The sequence below is a fragment of the Dermacentor variabilis genome, chromosome 3 (assembly GCF_050947875.1).
Source record: "Dermacentor variabilis isolate Ectoservices chromosome 3, ASM5094787v1, whole genome shotgun sequence".
Lineage (NCBI taxonomy): Eukaryota > Metazoa > Arthropoda > Arachnida > Ixodida > Ixodidae > Dermacentor > Dermacentor variabilis.
The window spans coordinates 127,380,921-127,407,909 of record NC_134570.1 but is presented as its reverse complement, the minus strand read 5'-3'; the positions used below and the strand labels follow the sequence as shown (position 1 = coordinate 127,407,909).

The window sequence follows — 26,989 nt, the reverse complement described above, 5'->3', positions numbered from 1 at the left end:
TTTGAACCTATGCCGGAACTGGTCGTGACACATGGTGGTATACTTAAGTTACTTGGCAATATAAATGTCTCTTCTGCAAGTGGTCCTGATGGTATACCTTCTTATGTGTTAAAGACTTGTTCTGGGACAATCGCCCACTATCTGGTTATTATTTTTGAGAAATCGTTAAGTACTTCTTGTTTACCTAAGGAGTGGAAAGTTGCAAACGTGGTACCAATCCATAAAAGTGGCCCAAAAAATATTGTCTCCAACTACAGGCCAATTTCTCTAACTAGTGTGTGTAGTAAAACACTGGAGCACATCGTATACAGTTCCCTAATGAAACATCTAGAAAACAATAATTTTTTTAGCAAATATCAGCATGGTTTTAGGTCTGGTCGTTCTTGTTCGACCCAGCTCCTAGAATTCAGCCACGATCTTTTTCATTCATTCGATCTCGGTATACAGACTGACTGTATATTTCTAGATTTTAAAAAGGCATTTGATTCTGTTCCCCATGTTTTATTGTTGTATAAGCTATCATCCCTCGGTATCTCTCCTTCATTGCTTGATTGGATTAAATGTTATCTACAAGAACGCATGCAACGTGTTGTAGTTAATGGCTCACAATCCGATTATGTTGATGTTACATCGGGAGTTCCCCAGGGATCTGTTTTAGGGCCATTGTTGTTTTTGGCCTACATCAATGACATTGCTCAGGTTGTGTCATGCAAAGTGCGTCTGTATGCGGATGATTGTGTGATTTATCACTGCATTAGGTCTGCCACTGACCACGAGTGTTTGCAACGCGATTTGGACTGTAAACACGCTGGTGTGTTAGGTGGCAAATGTCTTTAAACCCCTGTAAGTGTCAGTACGTGTCCTTTACGCGTAAACAAAATCCACATCTATTTCATTATACAGTAGACAATGTCCAGCTATTGCGAGTAACTCAGTATAAGTATCTTGGCGTTTATTTCTCATCGAATTTAACTTGGACTAAGCACGCTGAATATGTTACAGCGAAAGCCTGTAAAATGCTAAATTTTGTTAAACGCAACTTCCGGCTAGCTCCTCCCAAAATTAAAGAACTACTTTATTTTTCGAACGTAAGACCCATATTAGAGTATGCCTGTATGGCCTGGTACCCGCAAACCAAAACTCTGTCTAATATGCTCGAGCATGTACAAAACCGCGCAGCCCGTTTTGTCTGCAATAACTATGACTTTACTTCTAGTATTACAGCACTTAAGGATAGCTTGGGCTGGGAATTATTAAGCACACGCAGAAAAAACATGAGGTTGGAAATGCTTTTTAAAATTTATTTCGGCCTGGTTAAAATAGATAGAGAAACTTACCTTTTACCTCCTCATTTCTTATCTCACAGAAGTGACCACTATTTAAAAATAAGAGAACTCATTTGTAGAACAAACGTCTTCAAGCATTCATTTTTTCCACACACAATATCACAGTGGAATCAGCTACCGCAGGAAATTGCTGATTGTCACACTGAAGCATCGTTCAGAGCATTTCTGCTGAGCATTTAGTGGCGTGAATTTTTATATTGTTGTGTTATTTTTTTTTTGGTTGACCAGTTCTGTATTTTGTCGAGCTTATGTACACTGTACATTCCCCCCTGCAATAATGCCTTCGGGCGCTGCAGGTACTTGAAATAAATAAAATAAATAAATAAATAAATAAATAAATAAATACAATATTAATTTGCAGGAAGCGATTTCGCCTTCGCTAATCGGAGGTGAATGCGTCATGTAGTTGCTGTTGTGGCTGAAATGAAGGCACAGAAGGAAAACATAAAAGTAGAATGAGGGTACAAGAACGATCGCGAGGTAAGAGCATAGCTTTTCTTAACACTACAAATTTATGCAGTTCTTCATTATACAACAAAGATACGGTAGTAATAATATAGTACAGTCCCAAATACAGTAGATTTTCACCGAAACGTCATTTCGGACTGATATATTTGTTCGCTCGAAACAGAAAAAAAATTTTCTAGGACTATTTAGGGAAAAGTATTAACTAGTTGTTCTAAATCTAGGTGGAATCCAAGAAATTGAAGTACTGCTGAAATGTGAGCACACTTCTCACACACAATTATTACCTAGGTGTTGCCAAGCTCTGCTTTGGTGCAGTAGGCTTGTGAGTTAAGAGACATTGATAACGCGCTGCTCAAATCGTCATAGTTAAAAATGCTAACAGCGTTTCTAGTAAATAGTGATCAGGAAAATTCTCGCAGGGCAAAAGCACGAAACTACAAGTACAGTCCTTATTATAGTTATGCATTCTTCGTCGATGGAGGCTGTTGTCATATTCAAGAACATGTGCGTGTTTTACGAATGAAGAGTCCTTTTCGTGAGCCAAACACACGCCACGGTAGTTTAGCAGCTAATGGTGTTGCTCTAGTATAGGCACGAGGTCGCGCGATCGAATCCCGGTCGCGGTGGCCGCATTTCGATGGGGACGAAATGCAAAAGGGCATGTGTCCCGTACATTGGGGGCACGTTAAAGAACCCCAGGTGAACAAAATTATTCCGGAGTCCCCCCACTACGGTGTGCCTCATAATCATATAGCGGTTTTCACACGTAAAACGCCAGAATCTATTCTTCGTGAGCGGCATTTGATATCCAGCGCCAGGTGTTCTGCTGAGTGACGCCATATCAGCCAACATCAGTTTTGCGAAAGGGGTGGCAGCCACGTGCTTCACGGCGTGGCGAGGACATTGTAGTGGTGTTAAAATAAATAAAATAAATGCTCGCTTTAAAATTGAGCCGCGTATAGTTCAGTTTGAGCTGGGATCGGCGTGCCTTGCAATACGGATTGTATTCATCCCGCTCGAGCGCAACGTGAAGTTATATCTAAAAGTTTTTGAGAGGACGCTACTAACAATTTTTTTCATTATTCATTTGATATTGTATGTTCAATAGGCGTAGATGTGCTTTCTTGTTTCGGTTAGGCTGTCTGTGCAAACATTTGGTGCGTTTTACGTGGGAAACGCTGTCTTGTTTTTGAGCAGTGGGTGACAAAAAGTACGAATACATTTTTTTATTGCTTGCTCATACTGGATGTAAGTATTTTAACGACAGGCACTAGAGCCGTAGATATGTTTCGCCAGAAGGGTAGAGAAAATTATTCATTTTGTTCTTGACATAAGATGTCCTTCGCGTAGCGCCTTTTAATATCCGTGTAATTAGATCATTGTCAAGAATGGCTTCATGCAGTCAAATTAGTTGCTGAAAACCCCGTATTCGTTTACGCATAAGTTTACTTGCACGAATATAGAGCGCCGAGTTTTTTGGAAGTATCTCTTTTGGATGACCACAATGAAGTGAGAGACTGTACGCGTTATGACAAGATATGTTTGGAGGAGCAGAAATACGTGCGCATCCACAATGGCGCGGTACTGTTCCGTGGCATTTCAGGAGAGCGCCGAAGTGGTGGATCCATAGCGGAGGAAAATTGCTTTCACGCCCAAAACGGGCACTTGTTCGGCGGGTTCATGCGCACCGCCTGCGGGCACGCGAATGCCGCCGAGAATTCGGCCATGTTCATCAGGGGCACAAGGCAGCGCAGTCGGCCTGCCGCGTACCCGGCTACACTTGTCTGTCTGAGGGAACACCACTTTGCGCAGTGGCTGACAAAGAACAGCTGTTCAGCGGTCATGCCGAGTCCCGGTAAAATGGTGTCCCGCTGAGGTTGAGGTAGGGATGCGAAGGCGGCGTAAGAAATCATCGCGCCCACGATGTCGGCCAGGTTTTCCGAACCTACCGTCACAAACGTCCCGTTATTAGGCACGCCTTGACGGGCGCTCGTCTGCACCTGCGAGGTATATAGCCGACGTCGTTGTAATCGCGGAAGGGAAAGTCCATTTCGCATTTGGTTGAAACAGGGGCTCGCAATAGCATGTCTCATATCTATGTATTTTCAAGGTCCAACCATTAGCATATTCAATCTCGTCTTCCTGTAAGCGCTCAGCGAACTCTTTAGAAATCTGCCGTCATTACATAGTAAAAAGTTCACGGAAATAGCTGAGGCGAAGGAAACTTTAGATAATGCTTTCAAGGGGCTTGTCTAGTATTCGTATGGTGTGGTAGCAGTACTGAAGCACACCCGGTGCTACTCCAAACAAAAGAGCCATTCGCAAGAAATAGCGGAAGACCGTCTTGTCTTCGTCAGTTGCTGCCATGACGAAGGCAGTTGCCGTTGTCGAATGGTTGGGTTCAGTGACTTTCCGTTTTCTACCACTGTTAATCACCCGGGGCTACGAAGCACAGCACAGTGAGCGCCATTGCTGACATCATACCTTTGTGATTTTTATAGTGACAATAGGTTAGTGCAGGATACAATGAGATATTTTAGGTCACCCGTCCTAAGACTTTGCCATTTGTAACAAACATTGTGCGTAAAATCACGAGGCCAACATAGGAAGCGGTATCATTCGAGATTTATGCTACGGCGATAGTGACTACCGCGTTGGTAAAGCATATTGAAACGAAAACGGTTGCGTTCATACTGCCGATAAAGCTAACCCTCTAATAAACATTAATGCGGCCGAAGTTAGAATATGCATCCACAGTATTGGATCCCTATCAGATCACACAGATAAACACACTAGAATCAATCTAAAATCGCGCAGCAGGTTTCATCTTATGTAACTGTTCCCTTTATGCCAGCATTACTTCCATGAAAATCACACTTACCTTACCGGACCTTTCCTTGCGCAAAATGGCCACAAGATGTATCACCATAATCCACTATAAAACGGTCTTCTTATAGCTTGCTCATCATACATTTTATCCTGCTCCGATCACATGTTTAAAGTTGACGTTCGATTTTTTAGAACGAAAATGCGTCATAATTCTCTTATTCCCAAGACCAGTGCCGACAGGAACGACCTTCCTCCCTCCATCGCTGCCATTTCTGATGTTGACAATTTCAAGATCACTGTGTTTTCGGCCGTTTTTCTAAACCTATTATTGTATAATTATGCACTGCTTTTGTTGTACTTACAACTCCTTTCTTTGATACCTTGGGGCCAGGAAAGTAGTAAAAAAATTTAAAAAATTAATAAATAACCTGCTGTTTCCCGTCAGGCTATTTTGTCTGCGATATTGACACGCGTACTTATCTTTATCGGGCGACTACGTTTCGCCGCCTAACAAATGTTATCGCACAGCGCGGGACGCGCCCGCATGTATCCGAAGTTTCTGGAATCTTATCGATGGTTCCGTTCACTGTCTTTCACCGCAACTTGCATCTATGCGCGACGCGAATAGTGTAGAACCTTGTGGAAGACACGCAGGTCCCAGCGGTTAATCTCGAACATTCGACGACCGATCTATAAAATCCGACGCGCTTGACCCGCTGATCAGATTTTCGATGATCGCCGACAGTGTTCGCCGCTATCGTTGTGCTATATGTGTAGCCTGTTTTGTGGGCACAGGTTCGCCCAATATAAGTTAGTTTTGTCGTTCACAGTTTGCTACTGTGTTCTTCAACGTCAACACCATGTGACAATATCCTTCATTATTTCCCTTGCCCAATTCTCAAGAGCTACCCTTTAGGCGTGAAATAGGGAGTGGAATATTAAACAGCGTCCTGATGTTGAAAGATAAATCAATGTCTTTCGAGAAATCCTAAATCGTCCAAATTTCTGTCTGCCTGATCGGAAACAAAATTTTTTGCCTGATTTCCCAGACTAAGTGCGTAAGGTAGCAGCGGCTTTCTTTGGCAAAAGGCGAATGGTGGACTGCAAAGAAGGCTGCCGTTTTTACTCAAGAACAGTTGCTTCAAAATTGGAAAACAATTGGATACTTACACTGTGTTTTTTTTCTGCTCTAGAACCGTACGCCAGCTTCATTCATTGGCGCAAAATAACAGCCTATTTCATACAGGCAAGTCTGCACTGATGTCCACTTTTGAAAAAAGTACGTTGACTGCAACTGTGTTGTGAAATCGGCCGAATCTTTTGAATATCAACATGTGGTTTCATGACGTACACACTCACGTGGCGACATTTAAGACACGGGACGCGTGAATAATGATGTCTGCTTTTCACGTGCAAAGAACAGGAGCTGCAGCGTGCGATATTTTTTTCTTGATAGCCCATGAGCCTGCAGGAATGCTACGTCATTGCGAAGAAAGTTTAAGTGCGCCACGGTGACGTATCGAAGATATAACTAACTCCAGCGTTCGTGGGCACTTCGATCTGTGCATGATAGCGGTCTTCCCCAGTTGCACTTTCTATCTGCACGTCTGACAATGGGCCGCAATGTGTTTGGTGGACGTGATTCACATGGTCGCATAGATGAATGTTCAGGAACCTGTCAGTCAGGCCAATACGACATGGCGCGTGGTAACAGCGTGTGACGTGCAAGACACATGGGACGTATGGGCGGTTATGCATAAATTTGCAGTATTGTGTCGTTTTGTCTATCACGATTGGTAAAGTGCATATTCTTGACAATTTACGTAGGTCGAAAAGAGAAGATTCGTACAAATTGTTAAAATTATTATGCATTGCTGCGCATGCGACTCGTGCCTCAAGCGCGAGTGGACAGGATGAGTCGTTTAAGAATTTACAGATATTCAAGCATTCTCAGGATTTCACGAAACAATTTAGTCTACATACATTATGACCGCAGTCGTGTGAAAATTGTACTCACATTCTCGTAGGAGTGTTGCAGGCAAAGGGCTCTCTCCAAGTAGCGCTGCGTAGCTTCGGGAGTAAACCACATCCGCACTTTCCCGGTGTCATCGATCTGCGACCCCACCATATCGTATCCGTGCATGATCTCGTGGCCAACAACCTGACAGAAAAAGTATCAACGTGACGTTGTATTTGTCCGGCCTCTTGAAAATTAATCCTACTGTGTGGGTTTGTGAAGAAAATCCATTTGCAATCATGCAAGCGGTATGTCAATCAATCACCCGATCAATCAATCCATCAGTCAATCATGCTTTATTTCACCTCCACTCGGCAGAGGGCTACATGAGAAAAAGCCGTAGGTTGACGAGCCCTGAGCTTTAGTAATAATGTAATAGTGTCTTTATTTTTCTCCCGTAAAAGTACACGACACGGGAGACCTGCAGTAAAAGCTGTCATGAATGACAGCTTGACAGAGCCGTAGGCCCCCCATACACGGGGCAGTTACATAACGACAAAAAGGCATATAATACATATGAAATTACACATTCCGAGCGTACGATATAACGTACACAAAAAATAAGGCAAAATAGAAATACAAATTGCAAGTTCACTCATACAATAAAACATCACGTCAATGACGTTGTAGTCACAAAAGAAATAACGTAAATGCAGTTTCACTTATCCGCAAGAAATAAAAGTAATACATACTCATTGATGGTAAAGAGAAACAAAACAGATAAAGCACACATTATAAATTGAAAGAGGGAAAACGGAACCATTCCCTCACCATGTACACTGTTGGGGATAACGGGGCAAAGAAAAACTTGGTTTGCAATAACGAAAAGATAAGAAGGTAACTGTCTAGGATGTGTTAAAAGGCTGTCGAAGTTCTTTGAATGTTATATCTTCAAGTATAACGTGTTCATTATTTAATCTATTAAGTAACCTGGGTAATTTGTTCTGTAGTGTCTTTAGACCATACGTTGTTCTATAAGTTCTCATGTTCCAGGGCATAGTGTTACGTGTCAGGCGGGCAGAAGTGTTTTCCTGTAGGTTAGCTAAACGTTGTATAAAAGAGCTATTATTTATTGTTTCGTTTTTAAATGCTTTGCCTAAGATGGTAGTCCAACAAGCTGGCAACTGGGAGTACGTTGTACTTGTCAAAAAGATGCTGTGTGTGCGAGTGATAGGGCAAGCCCTCAACAATTCTAAGGAACTTTTTCTGCAACCTATGAAGCCTGTTTAAGTTTCCCTGTGTTGTTTGAGACCATATTAGATGGCAGTAGTTTACTCTGCCTGAAAACAATGAATTACAGATTAACATCCTAGTTTGCGGTGATGTGTTTCGCACACAGTGCGAAAGTGGTGTAAAATAAACGGAAGAAAAACATCAGAACTTGAACTCAATAAAGATTAGACGCAGGACTGCAACAAGTATACTTTACAACAGCTCTAGAAATGCAACTTGTTTTGTTGTCTTAAACAAAAGCGATATAGTAAAGAACGCCCGTTTCTTTAGCCCCAAGCAATACTGCAGACCTATCAGCTCAACAAGATGCGAAGGAACACGCTTTCGCTCGTGAATTGCGAGTGGAGGAATTCTGTTGCGGATACTATAAGCCTGGGAAGCCTGCACACCATTTCACAATAAGGAAAAAAAATTGTCACTTAAGTATCCTTACTTCGTTTGAGTGCGAAGGCATTATGGACGCGAATCGCCCAAGATAGGCATATCTCGTACTGACGAAGCGGCTTGCTGCAGCGTTCATATACCGTAGCGGCGCTTCCTCCGTTCCCCCAATACCCTTTGCGATAATGTGCACGGTATATGTCTGGACACGTATCGCACGACGCGCCACGTGAACCAATGGCAACGCTCAGAGTGATGTCACGTCATGAAGTTACACGTGACGTGACGTCATACATGAGGATCTCGGAATCAGTTTCGCTTCTAATTATCAGTGGCCATAATACGTGACATCACACATTGTCGCGTGTCTTTCAGTACTCTACCTTAGTCCACGTCAATCCGTCTTGCTTTAATTTGTGCCAACATTATTCCGCCCTAATCCACTTTATTTCTCCTTTATTCACTTCACCTTAATCCACTCTACTGCACCTTAAGTCACCTTACTCGAAATTCACAACTCTACTTTAATCCTCATTATTTCACCTTGGTCCAATTTGTGCGAACCTTAATCCGTCTTAATTCACTTAAGCCCGCCTTTATTCAATTAATCCGCCTTAATTCACTGAATTCCTTAAATCATATCGGCTGTGGCGGTGGAGCGCAAAGGACCCGGCACTTGTCCCTCTTTCTGTGTTTACGAGGTTCGTTGGGCACCCAACGCTACTACAACAGGCCTGTAGTACAACTTCTATTGGACCTGCCCAGCTGCTTCCATCTTCAGTACTATGCTACTTGCCAAAAGCATTTTCATCGCCTCTGCTAACCTGGACATTCGAACTTCGCGCCTCCTGTTCGCAAGCCGGACCACGTGTGCTGCCACCATGGTCGACGAAGCGCTGCTCGTAACTGAGCTGGGGGCGTTTCCTATCATATTGGCTGTGGCGGTGGAGCGCAAAAGACACGGCACTTATCGCTCTTTCTGCGTTTCCCAGGTTGGTTTCTTTCTCTATGTCTCATCTTGCAGAGCGCTCTTTCCGCTACAGCGAATCTACAAATTTATGATGATTTCTTGTTTTTATTGCCTTATTTTTGAAAGTCATAGACCCATACAGTTGCAAACTATGTCGCGTTGCTGTGAATGTCGCTCTGTGATAGATGAAAGCGAATTGTTTCTGACTTGTTCACAATGTGAATTTTCGCATCATAGAGGTACCTGCTCCGGCGTTCCCGAAAGTGCCATTACGGGCAAAAGAAATCAATTCAAAAAGTCTTGGAAATGCCAATCTTGCAAACCTACAGGAAGTAAAAGCTCCTCCTCTACCAAAGCATGTAATAATGAAAATGAGATTAAAAAAACTGGCTGAAATGGACCAAAAACTAAACTTGCTTGTTAGTTTGCCAAACAAGGTAGACGGGATCGAACAGTTCATCGAAAAACTTTCCGATCATTTTGATAAAATTCAAAGAAGGTTCGAGAGCCATGAAAAGGAACTAAACACTGTCAAACGGAAAGTATAAAAAATAGAGAAGTACGCTTCTCCTAGGGAGCGCGATCAGATTCAAGCTGACATAGACGCACTTGGGTGGCATAGCAGACGTCTTAACATTGAAATACACGGTGTACCTGAGGTTGACAGTGATGATAAGGTTGATATGTAGTTTTAATGGCGCAAGGGCCAGTTATGGCCAAAGAGCGCCATGACAAATGGTAATTTAAAGGATTTATTCTGAATGGCGTGGACAGTGAATTTATTATGGTAGGTGGGACATAGCTTTATAAGGGCTTAAATACTTTTGCTGTAAATGACGTAAATATATAGCTAGTAAAATAATGACACTGATTAGTTATGGACGTGGACGATGGCAGTTGTGTTTTGATAAAAAACATGCGAAAATGAGACAACAGTTACACTAAAGCATCAAGACGGCCCTCGAATACAAGGGCTGGTAATCACGTGTTTAACTTTCCTGGCCAAATTATTTTCTGGCTGTCGGTTTCGGCTAAGAAATCTAAGACTACTTGCAGTTCATCACTAAGAAAAAATCCAGGGTAAAAATCCAAATTTTCGCGATATCCAGAAGGGAAATACTTTTTCATCTCTGTTTCTATTGCAGGGCACAGGATAAGAACATGGAGCACTGTCAAGCTATCGCCGCATCTACTACAAGTAGGAGAATCCCCGCCAGTCAAGAGGTAGGAGTGACATTTCAGACAATAAACGAGTACACATTAACTGCCTTTCAAGATGCCTTGAGACAAGTATTTGGCAAGGAGGTTTTTCAACAGAAGGAGGCTGAATCAGCACACAACATTTTCATAAAGAAATTGTCAGCTGTTTATGCGCAACGTTTTGTACACAAGAAAAGAAACCACAAAGCTTATCGGAAACCTTGGATCACCAAAGAGCTTCTAAAATAATAAAGAAAAGAGTAAATTTCATGCCAGGTTTATAAAATCTCGCAACGGCGAGGATCTAAATTGCTTCGAAATTTTTAGAAATAAATTAAATAAAGAGCTAAGAAGTACGCGAAATCGCTCTTGTTTACGTATTTTTTCTTCATGCGAGGGACATACAGAGAAGATGTGGAACAAGATAATGAGCTAATTCGACGCACACGAAACACTGAACCTATAAAGAAAGTTTCTGTAAACGGATGCCTTTTAACCGGAGATCATTTAGTTAACGCATTTATTGATTACTCTACAGACACTGATTCCCATCCAGCACAAAGCCCACCATGTACATTTCAGTTCCCTGCAACTATGGACACGATTTTTTTTCAAGCGACAACCCCTACCGAGGTTTGTTCAGTTTTTCTCAAACTGAAAAAAATTCATGTAGCTGCGATACTGATGGCCTCCAAATAAGACCTATCAAACACGTTATTTGTGTCATTGCACCTGTGTTAGCTTATATCTATAACTTAAACATAACATCAGGCACTTTTCCTGAAAAAAATGAAAATTGCAAACGTAATTCTGTTATATAACAATGGTGGCAAGCTCGATATAAAAAATTATTGACCGATGTCTATTCTCCCGCAGTTTTCTAAAGATCTTGAAAAAATCATTCTTATGCAATTAACATCTTTCAGCAAGAAACATAAACTAATAACAGACGCTCCATGCGGTTTTCAACAAGGTAAATCAACAGAACCAGCACTTGTAGCACAGAAAGAATATATACTGCACAACCTCGGAAATAAGTTACTTTTAATTGGTTTAAATTGGTTTAAAGCGTTCGACTGCATAAATCATGACCTCCTAATACTTAAGCTTGAAAGATATGGCATCAGGGTCCTTCCTCTCCAGTTACTGAAATCTTTAGAAGCCTTAGAAATCGGCAGCAATATGTGTCTATAAACACCAGCAAATCTACACGACAAATACGAACAGGTGTCCCTCAGGGAAGTATTCTTAGTCCATTTTTATTTAACATCTACTTAAGCGACATAGTTTTTATCCACTTAGAAGCAAAATTCATAAACTACGCAGATGATACAAGTGTTTTTTTTATCAAACAACTCTTATACAGGCCTCATTGGTGCAGCGAACAATCTCTTAACCCATGTCTCAAAATCGAGCCAGGACAGCTTTTTAAAAGTAAACTCTAATACAACAAAAACAGTCATCTTTAAAAAAATAGGTACGTCTACTGCATTGACCCACAGCATATTTTACAACTCTGAGAATATAGAGGTTGTTGACGCGGTAAATGTACTTGGCATATACTTTACCGAAACATTGCAATCGGACGCTCACGTGGATCTTATACTACAGAAACTGAGCCGCATAACAGGTATACTACATCGAAATCGGGGACCTTTTACCAACGTCAGCTAAATTGATCAATTATAATGGACTGTTTGCCTCGCATGTAAATTATTGCCATCTTGTATGGTGCACAACGTCAGCTTCCAATCTCTCTAAAATACTACTGATGCAAAAAAAAAATGATACGCGCTACCGCAAATGTGCCGTACAACTCAGACACTGAAGGTCTTTTCACCAAGTACAACATAACAGAAGATCATCATCTCTACAAACAAACTCTCCTACGCACCTACTACTTGTAGGTAAAAGATAGAAGCAACTTAATAAAAAAATATAGCAAACCTACAAGAGAATGTACCCACATATGACACGCGCAGCCATGAAAAATGGCTCATACCTTTTTCCAGAACAAATTACGGCTACCAAATGGTCGAAAACACCTTGCCACGGTACTAAATTCTCATCTAGAAGCCGGCATTGGCATCCATGCCTTGACACCATCGGAGCTCATCTGTGTGGCGAAAACTACGATTTAAATCACCATGGCGCAGTGAAACCACGTGTATTGTCACTGAAAGAAATGTAATTACTCCCTTTAATTGATGTCACCCACGGTTATTTGTTTTTCATTTCTGAAAGTGTTCTTTTCCACCGGTCTGCCAATATGTAAAGGGCGCCAGAGACCCCTCAAGCTGCCAATAAAGAGCTTTTACCTTGGCCTTTTCCATTTGCTTGCAAATCGGCCCAAATGAAATGAAATGAAATAATTCAGCTTAATTCACTTTACTCCACCTTAATTCACCTTTCTCTAACTTGTTCTAACTTTAATTCACGTTAATTACGGATAATTACGACTAATTAACGTCATACCATTTAATGTATACTGTATTACCATTGGCGTTACACCTGATGCTGATGACGCCGAATTGACATTTGGAACCACTCGTTTCGGACAACGCAGCCTTTTCTGCCTCATGGGACTTGTAAAGTTTTTGCATAAAAACAGTACTTGTTAGCCTTTCTTTCTGGCCATTAAGTATGCTGACGTTTACAAAAGAAAAAGAAGCGCGCGATCTGCACTAAGTGCATGTTGCCTAAATGTGAGTTTTGAGGCATCAAACTCAGATTATCGTTCATGATTGCGTTGTCTTTGTGGGTTTACAGTTACAAGTTTACAAGTTTACAGTTACGGTTTCACAAAATGGAATGGAACAAGCTGCACTTATGGTAAGTATAAGGAGAGGCGCTTGCAGGAAAATCTGTATTTCATTCAAGGCTCGTCGCTCTTTCCTCTCAACGAAAGCTTTCGCAGCGAAGAAATATTACTGTACTTGCCGATGATTCACGGTTCTTTAATAATGCTTAGCTGTAATATGGCTACACATACATTCAGCGAATACCTCAAAGGTGATGGTAAAGATGGTTGGTGATATCAAGGCGTGTGGGCGTCAAACAGCACATTAGTGTCAAAACGAACGAGGCTTGCGCTTCATCATCAACAAGAACCATGTAACTACATCCCGAGAAGCCGAAAAATTTTGCTCACTGAAGCGCGGTGCACATACCCTATTTAATTTTTGTTATTCAGTGCCGATATAGACGGCGAGTGCCATTTTGTTTCACTCGTATTCATAACAGGGCGCACTTCTTGGAGTCCATTACATTGCGTCTGTTTCAGGTTCTCTACTGGGATGTTAAGGAAGCGTTTATCAGACTCTTCGGCATTGCTCGACACTCTGTTCAATTTTATTTTATTGCGACAGCAATTATATGGACACTCCAGGCGCATTTTTGCCATCACCGTCGCCGTGAGGTTCCGTATAAAGTCGAAGGGCGATAACAGCGCCGCCGCGCGCCGTAGGCTGTATGTGCGAGCGAATGCGTGCGAGGTTGAGGTGACGATGGCGGCTCAGTCTCGCGCGCACAAGGGAGGAAGCGCGCCATCTTTCGTCACGCTCCGGGGGGAGGGAAGGGGAAAGAGCTGGGTTCTATTCCGGCGGCTTGCATTTGCAACAGGGACAGAGTACGCCGTGCGCTGTGTTTTCGTAGCTTAGTTCGCGTTGGATGTGAGAGGCAGCATGGAAGTCAATTCGCTCGCTCCTGCAGTCGCGTTTCCACACTTCAGCGTTTTGATAGCGAATTTCCGCGGTCATTGAGTGAGATGTGGTCATGTTTGCTTGGGCGCGCATCGCACCATGCATGCTCGTGTTAATTTAGCAGTAAGCCTATGTTTTGCAAGTCCATATGGCCGATAACACTATTATCCTTACTTGATGTACCTGTGTACTAATTTGCTATTGAAATCAGTGCTTCTCTTTGTGGTGAAACTTCAACTTTTGTCTGCTGTGACCGCATGCCGACGCGGTAGTGTAGGTCGGAAAGGTGACAAGGACACCAGGCGCCCTTTTGAATATACCCATAAAGGTCAGCCGAGCGGATATACAAATCTTGGCAAAATCTTCGCTATTGGTATAGAGCATTGACGTTACACGAGCAGGCAAAGGCTCAATAGAATTCTGAGGTACTCGTATGTATAGAGGCGTGACGAAATGCAGCATACCGTTCCTGCGCCGCCGTAGTTTATCGCCGGCGGTCCTTCAGTGAAGAAGAACGGTGGATGGAGCATTGCCCGCGGAATGACCATAACGTTGATGTTGGCGTAGTAGAAGGCGTTAGCGGTGAGCTGCTCGTAGAATGCGTGTGTCTGGTCTGTCCACAATTGTCGGGTAGCCGCTGACAAGGCCTCTCGCCATGCTGTGAAGAAGCGGTCTGTGGTAATGTCTGGCACTAGTTCTACGTGAGAAAAAAAATGTTGATCAAGGAAGTAGCACTGTTATAGTAGTGCGCTGCAATATGCCAGTTGCAAACAATGTACACGTGTTAAACATTGCACAATACGTATAGATAAGAAATTATACGAAAGAAAGCCGTACTTTCACAGCATACGCTGAAAGGGATAACTGGCTATTAAAATGTTGTACGAAGTAGTGCTCGTAGATATTACGGCAGTATAAATTGCCGTAAATAATCGTTTATTAACGCGGGCTGAAGGAAACACATGAATACAGTTCAGGTCACTCGATAACCGTTAGCACTGGAGGGCACATGGCATGATAAGTACCGCCCGTAGTGAGAAGCGCGTATTGTTGTCCCACAGGGTACTTCCCGTGCTGCCGCACGTTTACTCCTTCGCTCTGAACCATGCATATCAAAGGACTGGAAGTCAAAGCCGGGGACGTTAGCGTGGCGTGGCAAGTCAACGAGACAACAGTTCTGGAACAGAACACGTTTATTACATCCCTCATCGAAACGCGTCCGTTCGCGCTGGCGGCGGGAGCAAGAACGAGAGATAGCGAGCGGGAAAGCCTAGCACCGTGTAGGCATAAAGCTGGCGCAGGAGGTGGCGCCAGCGATCAGTTCCACTAGACAGGCGCTCACATCCCACCTCTGTCTGACTGACTAAGTTTCGTGGTCAATGAGTTCAGCAGTCTGTCCCATAAAGGTCACAGATTGGCACACGCGTGACAACACACCTCATTCCAACACGAAGTCCTCGAAGTGTCTAGGCAACCACCCAAGGCGTTATGGCCGCTGAGGCTTCTGCTGCGTTATGTAGGCCACTCTTCACTTCCGCGTTGCACGAGCTCTGTACGTTGCATGATGTAGGGTGATGGAACTGTTCACTGCAAAGGGGGGGGGGGCAAGATGACACGTAACTTTGGGCCGATTCTTCCATGTTAAGCCATCGATAACAGTCCTGCACCCTCAGCAAACCCCGCAGGGGCGTCTGCGCAAGCCGGCGTTTAGTGTGTTGCGACACCACGTACCCGAGCACACGAGGGTTGGACCCTCCCGCGTGTAGCCGTGCGCGGCTTAGCCGTGTCTGGGGAAAAGGGGATCCTGGGGGTTGAGTCGATGCTGGGTGTTTGGACCTTTAAGGCCCCCCGGCGGAGGCAACACACTTCTTCGGCCTCAGCTTCACATAGACGGCACCTCCAGACTGACCCACCTGGAGGAAATCGGCAGTCGCCTTTTCCTGTCCTCCTCTCCAATCTTCGTCTTTCTCTCCCACTTTTACATCTTTCCTGTCTTCTCTTCACTTCTTATTACTTCCTTTCTCCACGGCGGCAAGGGTTAACCTTGTGTATGTGCCCTCCCTTGGGTATAATATATTAGGTTATAGTGGCAATGCACGGTTGGCGCCTGCAGCCTTACGCGTTAAGTTCTGCAGCGTCCCCATGTTGGGCTCCGTGGTGGGTGGCCGCCATTGCCGCCGAAAAGAAACTGAAATACTATGGGAACACCCACATTTCCCCGTCTACTTGATCGTCACCCTCAGAAGAGGGGATGCACCGATGACTTAACTACATATTTGACCCGCACAAAAGAGAATTACCCGAAATACCATGTTGTACATAGTGAGAACGCTGCAAAACAGGCGAGACTCATTTCACCATTCATAGCTTCAAGATCCTTGACCGAAGCCTTAGGGTCAGGTTATAAGGTGACGAAAATGGCAAGCGGAGATCTTCTTCTTGAGATCCCCCAGAAAAATCAATATGAAAAGCTAGGCAGTCTGGTAACCTTTGGTAACTCTTGGAAGGGTGGAAAAATCAAAATGTGACCGATGCAAAGCGTATTATCATTAGACGGGACAATAAGGAAATTCCAACCAAGCATCTCATCTTAACATTTGCATCCAGCGTACTACCAGAAACAATCGAAACAGGATACATCAGGTTAACTGTGCGACCATATATCCCCAACCCTAGACGGTGTTTCAAATGTCAGAGGTTCGGCCATGGCTCGAAGAGCTGCCGTGGTCAAATAACTTGTGCAAAGTGTGGAGTCCAGGGCCACCCTTCCGACAACTGCAGTGGCACACCTCACTGTGTGAACTGCAGTGGTGACCATGCAGCTTACTCACGCTCCTGTCCGAACTGGAAGAAAGAAAAAGATATAATCACCCTTAAAGTCAAGGAAAACATTTCGTTTAAGGAAGCTCGTAAACGGTGCTCACCTTTTCACAGCACACCTTATGCTGATGCGGCGCGTCGGGGGGCAGCGTCGCAGCGGCCAATGCCAAGTACCCAGCCCGCGTGCAGCGAGCAGGTACCTTTGGCTCCTGCCCACAGGGTGGAAGTAGGTAAGCCTACTCCATCCAACCAGCAACCAGGCCAGGCTACCCTTGGGTTGCCGGCCGCACAAGAGTCATCTGCGGTAACCTGCGCTACGCGCAGCGATCCCGCAGGGCCGATAGCGGCCACGAAGGTAGGCGCAGCCGAGGCTGCCTCGACCTCCCCGGCCCCTCCCAGCGCTGGCAACAGCCGGCGCAGCCAAATTCCACAGGGAGCCCCATCGACCTCCGGGCTGGTGGGCGCAGCGGTCTTGCCCTCCAAGGCGGGACCCTCGCTGGTAATTTTCCGCTCGCAAGAGCACGTGCCAGGCGCCTCACAAGAGGCAATGGACACAACACCTATCCCCACGGCGCACCAAGCGCCTAAGGAGCGGCGAGGCTCCCTCGAGCGCTCCAAAAAAGGCAAAACCCCGGTTACAGGGCCTCGCAAGAGCTCTGTAATCTAATTCAATATTTCTGTTCACGTATACACAGCACCAATTTACATTAAATATGGATACACAAATCATACAATGGAACGTCAGAGGTCTCCTTAGAAACCTTGATGATGTGCAGCAAATCATCCACCAACACAATCCAAAAGTGCTGTGTTTACAGGAAACACATTTAAAACACAAACACACAAACTTTCTCTGTACTTATGTTACGTTTCGTAAAGATCCCGATGATGCCGTCGCATCATCGGGTGGTGTTGCGATTCTCAGTCATAAAAGTATAGCATGTCAACCTTTACAGCTTCGAACGCCCCTTGAAGCAGTGGCGGTGCGAGTTGTTCTGCTAAACAAACTCATCACTATTTGCTCGCTTTATATACCCCCACATTACAAATTAACTAAACATGAATTTCAGTCCTTTATAGATGAATTGCCAGAACCCTATGTTGTTCTTGGCGTCTTCAATGCACACAACGACCTGTGGGGCGACCCTCGTATAGATGCGCGAGGTCGTCTTATTGAACAGTTTCTTTTCTCTTCTGGTGCTTGTCTTCTGAATAAGAAGGAAGCGACATACTATTCTCTTGCAAACAGAACATTTTCTTCAATAGATCTTAGCCTAATCTCCCCGTCACTACTGTCTGAAGTTGAATGGGAAGTTAACGACAATCCTTACGGGAGCGACCACTTCCCTATACTACTAAGCACATATAAAGAAAGCGAATGTCTACCGCAGGCTCCCAGGTGGAAAATCGATACAGCCGACTGGGAGCAATTCCGAACTCTCACCAGGATCTCATGGAATGACATGTCCTCTTTAGAAATTGATGCTGCCGTTCAGTATCTTACAGCGTTCATTATAGATGCCGCATCTAAATGCATATCTGAAGTGAGCGGTTTCGCATGCAAACGGCGCGTCCCGTGGTGGAACGACGAATGTAGGACCGCCCGTAAGAAACAAAACAAAGCGTGGTGGTTGCTACGCGCCTCTCCCACTGCGGAGAATCTTATTAATTTCAAAAAAGCAAAATCCGAAGGAAGGAGAACGCGCCGACAGGCCAGAAGAGTGAGTTGGCAGAAGTTTTTATCGGGTATCAACTCTTATACAGAGGAGGGGAAAGTCTCAAACAGGGTTAACAGGATAAACGGACGACAAACTTATTCATTGGTGCAGGCTTGTGTTCACCTGCCGTTGAAGTGCGGATTCTGCGGCCTCCTAAAGTTGTATCCGACTATAGAATCACGTAATGCCTTGCACTGGTTGCATAGACTTTAGCAACTTGATAGCACACACTGATCAGGACCAGAAATATATAAAGGCACTCAAGTAAAGCTGGCTGGCCACACTTCCATTATGAGGGGCTGTAAACAGTTTTCGCCAAATATTCCCATGACATCCTTGAAAAAGAGGTGGTGTTTGGCACTTTAGAATCAAAAACAGATTACAATGAACGTTGTGTACCTCATTGAAACAAACTGAGCTTGGTTATCTGCACAGCATGTAATGAAAGCATGTGCTTCACATAGGAAACAAAGTGCTCTGTCCAGTACAATTGTCGAGTTTGCTGTAGCACCTATTATGTCATTAGTGTCAACATACAAATTTTCAAAGGCCATTCATTTCACCATTATTTTTGTATGTTGGTTCTATCAATTAGTGCTTGTATTACATGAGCAGGTGGATTTGAAAGCAAAGCTTTGTTTGCAAACCTTCAGACTTCCATAGTTGTGTGGCAAGGCACTGGCATGGTGTCGAATAGCTCACACTTCCTCGGTCCTGCACCAAAGAGGCCCAATGCTCTATTTGAAGTTGGATCGCGCAACAATTCGACGGCACACAAAGAAGAGTAACACACACAGCAGAGCGTTCTGCTGTGTGTATTTCTCTTCTTTGTGTCCCGTCAAATTGTGGTGCAATTCAGCTTCAAGCTTCTATACCGATACGAGTCTTCAACCTCACCAATGATCTAGTTATTAAGCCACAATGGCGCACATCTTTGAAATGTCCCAAGACAAATTAGCTCTCCAACAAATCACCACAAGCATAAAATTTTGCTGCACAGGTGTATGCACGTGCCATATTCTGTACCACTAAACTCGCAAGAATCAAAGGGGCAACCATTAACCAGCCTTACTGCTGCCGTTACCATCATCATCATGACACCAATAGAAAGACAGTGCTGCGTTTCAGTAAAGGGAGTGCCGGAGGGAAAGGCGTGATAGCGAGGCTTGAGGCTTACAATAAAAATAGGATTTACAAGACTCGTTCAATGCCAAAATATGCTGCATATCGCTCATCCTACTTTGGCATTGCGACAAGCTTCTACACGTTTGAGCATGTCACAGTTTGTGTAATCATTGCTCTAAAGCTGTACAAAAGGTCTATTCGCTCTGCCATCTTTATTTTTATCATGGTGGGTTAAAGACCCACTTTTAATTGGCATCTGCACCACATTTCTCCCGATATGTAATTTTGCCTTGGTGGTTCACGACATCTTCACGCACACTGAGTTCTGCAGAGCATTGGATCTGCATTGCTCTACTGCTGAGGAATTAGAGCCCCATTATGAGACGGAAATATACGATTTGTCCATACAGAATAACGCTGACCTCCCCCCCCCCCCGAAAAAGAAGATACGCTGAACCACTGGCACATGCACCAACAGTGAACACAGCAAACACTCTGAAGTATTTTCTTCATGCAAGCCAGCACACTAAGATTCTCAATGCATTTTCATTTTGCCATAAATGCATAGGCACAACAGGCTTGGCGCGACATCCGCATCTCGCACTGCAACGAATTGTGCAATGCCTTGCTGCTCATAGTGCGGCCGATAACGCATGACCAAAATTCAGCGTTATGCATACTAAGTAATTTGTGCTACGTACTAAGTATTCTCATAAAAAAACCCAAGTTCTTTGTGAGATTAGCATTCACAGGGTACTTCACACAATTTGTGATATCCATTTATCTATTTATACTTCATTAACCTCCTTCCCCAAAAAGTGAGCCATATGGAAGGCACCCTGATAGACAAGTAGAACAATCGGTAAAAAGTCAGCAACCAGCGAAAAAGTCAGTATCATAGGCTGCCGCATGTGTGACGTCGGTAATACAAAATTTAAGTCGGCTACACAGAAGTGACAAATTTGGCAACATGGTGCGTCTAGACATTGCTTCAATGCTAATCACAGTAACGCTGACATTGAAGGCACCTTAATTCCTACGTACGTTCCGTCGACATACCCGACTACGTTCGTAATGTTTCCGCGAAGTAAGAAGCGTTCTTTTATAAATGCCCGCTCAGCCGCAGTCTTCGGGAAAGCCAGCCACCGCTTCCGCACTGCCGCATCAATAAGCGCATCAGACATCTCTGACGCAGAGGCTCACAGTAGTTTGATGACGTCCAATGTAACGCTCGGCGCCGACGCTTCGCTGAAAACTCCCAGTCCCGTAGAAACGGAGGGCGCAGAAGACTTGCTCTTCAACGGTGAGCGAATGAAGCCCGCCACGCTGCCTCCACAGACGAGAGTCTTCGCCTAGCTCGTCACACAGCCAGCACACTGATGTCTTCGACAGGCCAAAATGACGCTGAAACTCCACGGCGGTCATGTACGCGAACGGGTCCAGACGGTCATACTGACGCTTGCTGCCGCTGGCTGCAATAACACAGGCTGCTGCTGCCGCCGCCATGTTCCCGAGTTGAACTCGGAGGGGGTTTCGCGATATACGAGTTTAGCACGAGTTCGCCTGTCAATCAAAGCCAGAGGTCACGCCCCGCGCGAGGCACGTAACTCTTGTGCGCGCACCCACCACGGTTGGGCCACGCCCAACTTATCTTTCGGCAACAGCGACGCGGTGCCGAGCTGAGAGGCATCAACAATATTCACCACCGACATAAAACACGCACAACACACTGTCATCGGTGATGTACTGCGCACTACTATCAAAAACAAAACGTTGACTGTCACTGGCTTATGCATCTCGGGCTGAGAGGGCCCCACAGCACGGTTTCATTGCCTGCATTGTGGCGACGTAGCGCACAGTAAATAATTATCGGCAGGTCACTGTAGCTGCTTGCAAGGCGTCGATGTGCCGAGGGTGACGACGATGATGAGGAGTGCGTATCGCAGCAGTCGTTTGAGATGGCTGCTCTGTCATCGGTGATGTATCGGAGCCACAACGTCGTAAACACGATCAGCGTCCGAGAATCGCTCGCTCTTCTAGACCCAGTGCAATGACATTTCTTCATCACAAGCACTGCGCACTCAACAGTTCCAACACCTTCCTCAGTTCGAAGTCTCATTTCATAACCGCACACAAGAGCCCTCACGTGCCAAAATGCGATTGCTGCGGTGTCATTACGATATCCTTCTGCGATCCCTGCTGGCTCCAGCATAAGTAATCCGCAAGCACCTTCGTGCGCACAAAACACTCAAATGCTGCGTACATGCGCTCAGAGGCACTTTCACTGGGCAAGCGATGACAAGCGATGAATTGTGTCGATGGGAAGCACGCACTTTTTCGCAATGCATCGCCGAGGCTTCGCGCACAAAGATAAACTGGTACATTTTCACTAAACTGCGTCACTACGGGCACTACAGACCGCCATTTTGCATCGACAGCCGTCGCTCCCGTATTTATGACTAGTGTGTCGTTTTTAGTTGTTAAAGTGGAGGCCTTAAGGCGCCTGCGATGAACAGCCGTACCACGGCGCTGCGTTTCTATTCCCCTAATAGAGAAAGAGTGGTGATCAATGACATTACTGAGAATAGCACTGCAGCGCCCCTAGGCGACTTCTCACCGTATGAACTGCCTCGTGTGTGCGACCCGCTTCAATATATCCGTTTCTAAGCTTTCGCCTCACTGTCGCCACTCGCGGCAAGAAGTGCAAAATTTAATAATTTGCTCGATCTCCGTTTGTCATCACAAATTTCTAGCATATAAAACGAAAAACAGACACTTAAAGAAATAAAAATCTTCGTTATTTTATTTGCTGTATTTTAACGTATTCGTTTGAGCGAAAGCGTAGGTGCAAGAATGCGCCGCATGTACCCTGTTCGCATTCGATGGAGGATAGAAAGCTAGTTGCCGAAAGAGGAGGCACGCCCTTGACGCGCCCGGGAAAGGCGTGGCAAGCGGCTCACGGCAAGTGTGCAGACAGACAGCGGGACAGTCACGGTATTGCTAAGTTGCGATAATCCGTTGATAACAATACGCGGCGCTGGCGCGTTTCGTTGTGCAGCCTTCTGCGCTTGAAACGTGGAAGCAGCGTGCCGCGCAGGGTGCGCTCATGTTGTCATACGCGGCTTTTTGTCTACATAATTTTTTGCCTGTAGCTTTTGCGCGTGCCGCGCTATCTCCGTTCACTGACTGCCGTCGAGCAAACTCGGGTAAAACTCGGGTGAACGAGAAACTCGGCGCATCCTGCATAGCACCCCAGGCTGCCGGATCTGTCGTGACAAAATCAACAAAGAGGCCTATGTTCTCCGGAGCTATGGTCGAGTCTACAACAATCTTTAATAGGACGTCCGCTTTAACATTGCCGTGAGAACCAAAGACCTAGAGTATTTGCTGAAGTTGGCCAAAGTACGGATGAAACATTACAGCTAGGCCCTGTCCGCATGTTTGTCCCTATTGCGATGGGATAGTGTATTTTCGATGGTCGACAAACTCCGCGATTCAACCATTGCTGGTAACATTGAGACATTAAAAGTGTTTAATTTAATCTATTAGGGTCCCCCCGAGCCTCTTGAATTCATCCATGTCGTCCTCCTTCTCTCTGATTCTGGCGAATAGTTGCTCATTAAACCCAAAGGTAGTTAGTTCTATAAGGTATCGAGTGTTTACGCAGGCAGCTTTTGCGCGGATGAGCCATGATAATGTTTCCGAATGCGTTCGTACAATTTGGGGCCCTTGATTTTAATTGCAATTTATTCCAAGAGCCACGCAGGACTATATTTCATGCCTTGGGCGTACTTTCGACGCTTTAAAGCATACTATAGTCACCGCTGCTTATACGCACACTATAGTGCTGGGGAGTACGGAGAGCTTATCTTCTGGGCTTGAAGCTGATATAAAAGTGTTGATTTGCTTCATCCTCTCGAGCTCAATGCTCCCGCTTTTTAGTTTGAGTTCCTCTCGCTGTAGCTGTATAGTGTGCATCGCAAGCTTCCTAGCGGCAATGATATTTGGCCTCATAACTTTCTTTCTCCTTTGATAGGAGGCTTGGTTCAATGAAAGCTAGTGCAGATACTCATACTTGCATTGAACGCGTGATTTTTCACACCGCGATATGCCGATTCATATTGTGCTATACAGCTTGTTGTCGCACTCTCGGCATTTTGTTTCCCTGGAGGTCGCAGGAAGCAAGCTTTTTTCGAACCCTGAACTCGCGCTCATTTTGTTTATGCGGTGAAGTAGGCTCTCAATGTTTTTAACACCATAACAGGGCGACAAAATCGTCGCCGCGCGCTGTGTGCTTTATGTGCGAGGGAAAGCATGCGAGGGTAAACCAGCGATCGGCTCTCAATCTCGCGCACGAAAGGACGGAAAACGGGGAGGAATCGCGCCGTCTTCCATCGCTCGCAAGGCTCCGGGGGGGGGGGGGGTGAGGGTAAGAGAGGGGGCCGCTGTACTTGAAATGCAACCTGCGACTGGGACAGAGCCCGCCGCGAACTGTGTTTTCGCGGCTTAGTTCGCGTTCATGCGAGACGCAGCACGGAGGTCAATTCGCTCGCTGCTGCTGCCGCGCTTCCTCAGTGCAGCGTTTTGACAGCGACTTTCCGCGGTGATCGAGTGAAATGTGTTCATATTTGCTCGTGCGCACGTGACGATATGCTTGTTAATTTGGTTAGTATGCTTATGCTTACAAGTTTACACGGTCTATAAAACCACTAATTTGCTATCGCAATCAATGCTTTGGCGTTCGATTAAAGCTGGGACTTTTTAAAGGTAAACACTGTTGCCATTTTGGCCAGGTAAATGAAATACGTTTGGGGGCTTCCGCGACAAGGTTACCTCACCACAACTCGGATGGCAGCTTTTCATCATTGAGCAAGTCCAGTTCTTCCACACTATACGCGGGAGCATCTGAGGGACCGCTCACATCCTTGTCGTCGCTGGTGACGTTTACGAACCAAGAGCCACACGCGCCACGGACTCGACCCGTGCTTTGCTTCCACCTCCCCCCTCTAGCCACGGTAGCGCGATCAAAGCATTTCGCTAATCTTCGAAAATCCACGCGATTCAAGCCAATTTCGTTCTGAATGTCATCTAGTGCACGTTTTGCGCAAACCTACGACAAAACACTCACTGTAGAATTTGTCCGCAAAGACTTCGCTCTCCAGCGGGGCCACTCCGCCGACGGACTGCCCCATCTTGCTCAACTTCTTCAGTGCTTCCGCTCGCGTGCTCCCTGTTATCCAGCTGGACGATTCAAAAGCCTCTTTCAAGGCCTTGTGGATATTGGTGACCATCTCTTCCGCTTCTTGTATTGTCTTCCCGTAAGCCACTGTCGGTTGAGAAGGAAAGGAAAGGAGAAACTGTTTCAATCGCAAAAATTTGCGCTAGATAGGTGAATATAATGACACGTGAGGTAGCAGATACGAGGGTCAACAGAACACACTAATATAAATATGCACTCTTTTTAGCTTGTCTGCAAAAAAAAAAGTTTTATATTTTACGTGCATTCCTTTCAATGTTGCGCTGCCGGTACTTTCAGACCGTGAATTGCACTCGCGCTTCAGCTGTCTTAGTGTTCTTGACAAAACATTAGGAAAGCTCAAATGATTGAAGAAACGAAACGCGAGCAAAATAATTGCTCATTATTCTTTCGAGACATGGCCCAAGCACCGCACTGGCATTCAATCAAGCGTGACCCAATGCTAGCAAGAAATTGTACAAGCACTGACCGTATGCTAGCAGTCGGGCGAAATTCTAGCACATCCTTTCACGGCTCAGTGTTAGAGCCACGATTGTTTGGACGTCGTGTCATTGCAACAGCCAATGTACAAGTATTGCAGTATAGGGCCAGAGCTGGGGTTATTGCTGCCATCACCAATGGCAACATTGGGCCAATGGCCGCTGTATGACGAATACCGTAACTACGATGGCTGGGGAGTACGTAATCATTGATACCAAGAACCAATCGCCAGAGACATTTTTGATAGCATTCGTCCCCCAAACTGTCTATATCAGTCAGGTTGTAGCTAACGAAACGAAACACAAATATATTACTACTGGAAGCAGTAGTCCTAAGCCAAACCAAATAATGGCTCAGAGTACTGAGGCTTTCTATAACTGTTTATAGCCAAATAAATAATTGTCAAACAGGCATCTTCTGTGGAACTGAGTGGCTGACGCTGGGGTATTCTATAACAATTTATTTACCGACAAATAAGCGTCAAAGCCGCATATTCTGTAGAGCTAGGTGGGTGACGGTGGTTTAGCCAGGACTTTTAGAGCAGGGCATTGACGTCAGCGGGATAATGATTGTCCTGAAGACGGCGGGTTGGTGAAGACCCTGAGGACAGAGGTTATGCAAGAGTATCATTATATTTTTTGCCACTTCACGAAGCGCCTTCTCTCTTATTTGGAAGAGGTGCGTCTGTTGGAAATTACGCACAAATATTGTCAGCGTTGTGGGAATGAACATTGCATGTGGCAATGTTTACTACATTTTTGCTGCAAGATAGTTGCGAGACAGTGTTCATTAGCCCGTTATTGACGGCGCATATACATAACTGACAACTATTTTCTATATAAACGAGCAATACGCGTAATGAATAAGCACAATCAAAGAAAAGAAAAGAATACCTTGTAGAATTTTTTTCAGTAGTAAGGCGGAAACCGCAGGCAGAAAACGAATTGGGCTTCACCCCAAGCCACCTATAGATTCATTTCGAATTTGTAGACAGCTCTCACCATACGTGAACCATATGTGTACATTTCATTCGCTTTACAACACTGTGCGATTCCATTGCAGCCGGAGATCTTGCATTGGTCTGTCTCCTTTGAGTGTGTTTCGAAAGAAAGCGAGTCGCATGCCAAACTTCTACCTCGTCCTGTGTTTCTGCTCTGAACCAACTCTAATGAAGAAGAACACGCAGGAGAGAGTAGAGGGGCGCTATCATATATATGTAGGACGCAAGCGCGGATCACTAGCTGTTGGCGCCGAGAGACGATAGTTTCTTTGGGAGTGCGTTGGTTTTCGTCGCTTGCCGCCCATAAATCCCCTTATTAAAGTGGTGGAGGTGCGGGGTACCCTCTTCAAACCTGGAGCTCAGAAGCCGGGCGTTGCCCACCGCCGCTCTGACCATGCCTGATGACGCCACACAGCAATCCATGGCCCAATCTTTGTCGGTCAT

General features: G+C 45.1%; 1 protein-coding gene across 1 annotated transcript; it reads right to left on the bottom strand.

The window, feature by feature from the left end:
- Positions 1–3,460: 3,460 nt before the first annotated feature.
- On the bottom strand, positions 3,461–26,989 carry LOC142574736 (neprilysin-1-like). The gene is made up of 5 exons (XM_075683759.1): positions 26,887–26,989; positions 24,937–25,134; positions 14,610–14,842; positions 6,661–6,804; positions 3,461–3,814 (listed from the first exon to the last, which is right to left on the bottom strand). The coding sequence occupies exons 1-5, from the start codon at positions 26,987–26,989 to the stop codon at positions 3,461–3,463; spliced, it is 1,032 nt and encodes a 343-aa protein (XP_075539874.1).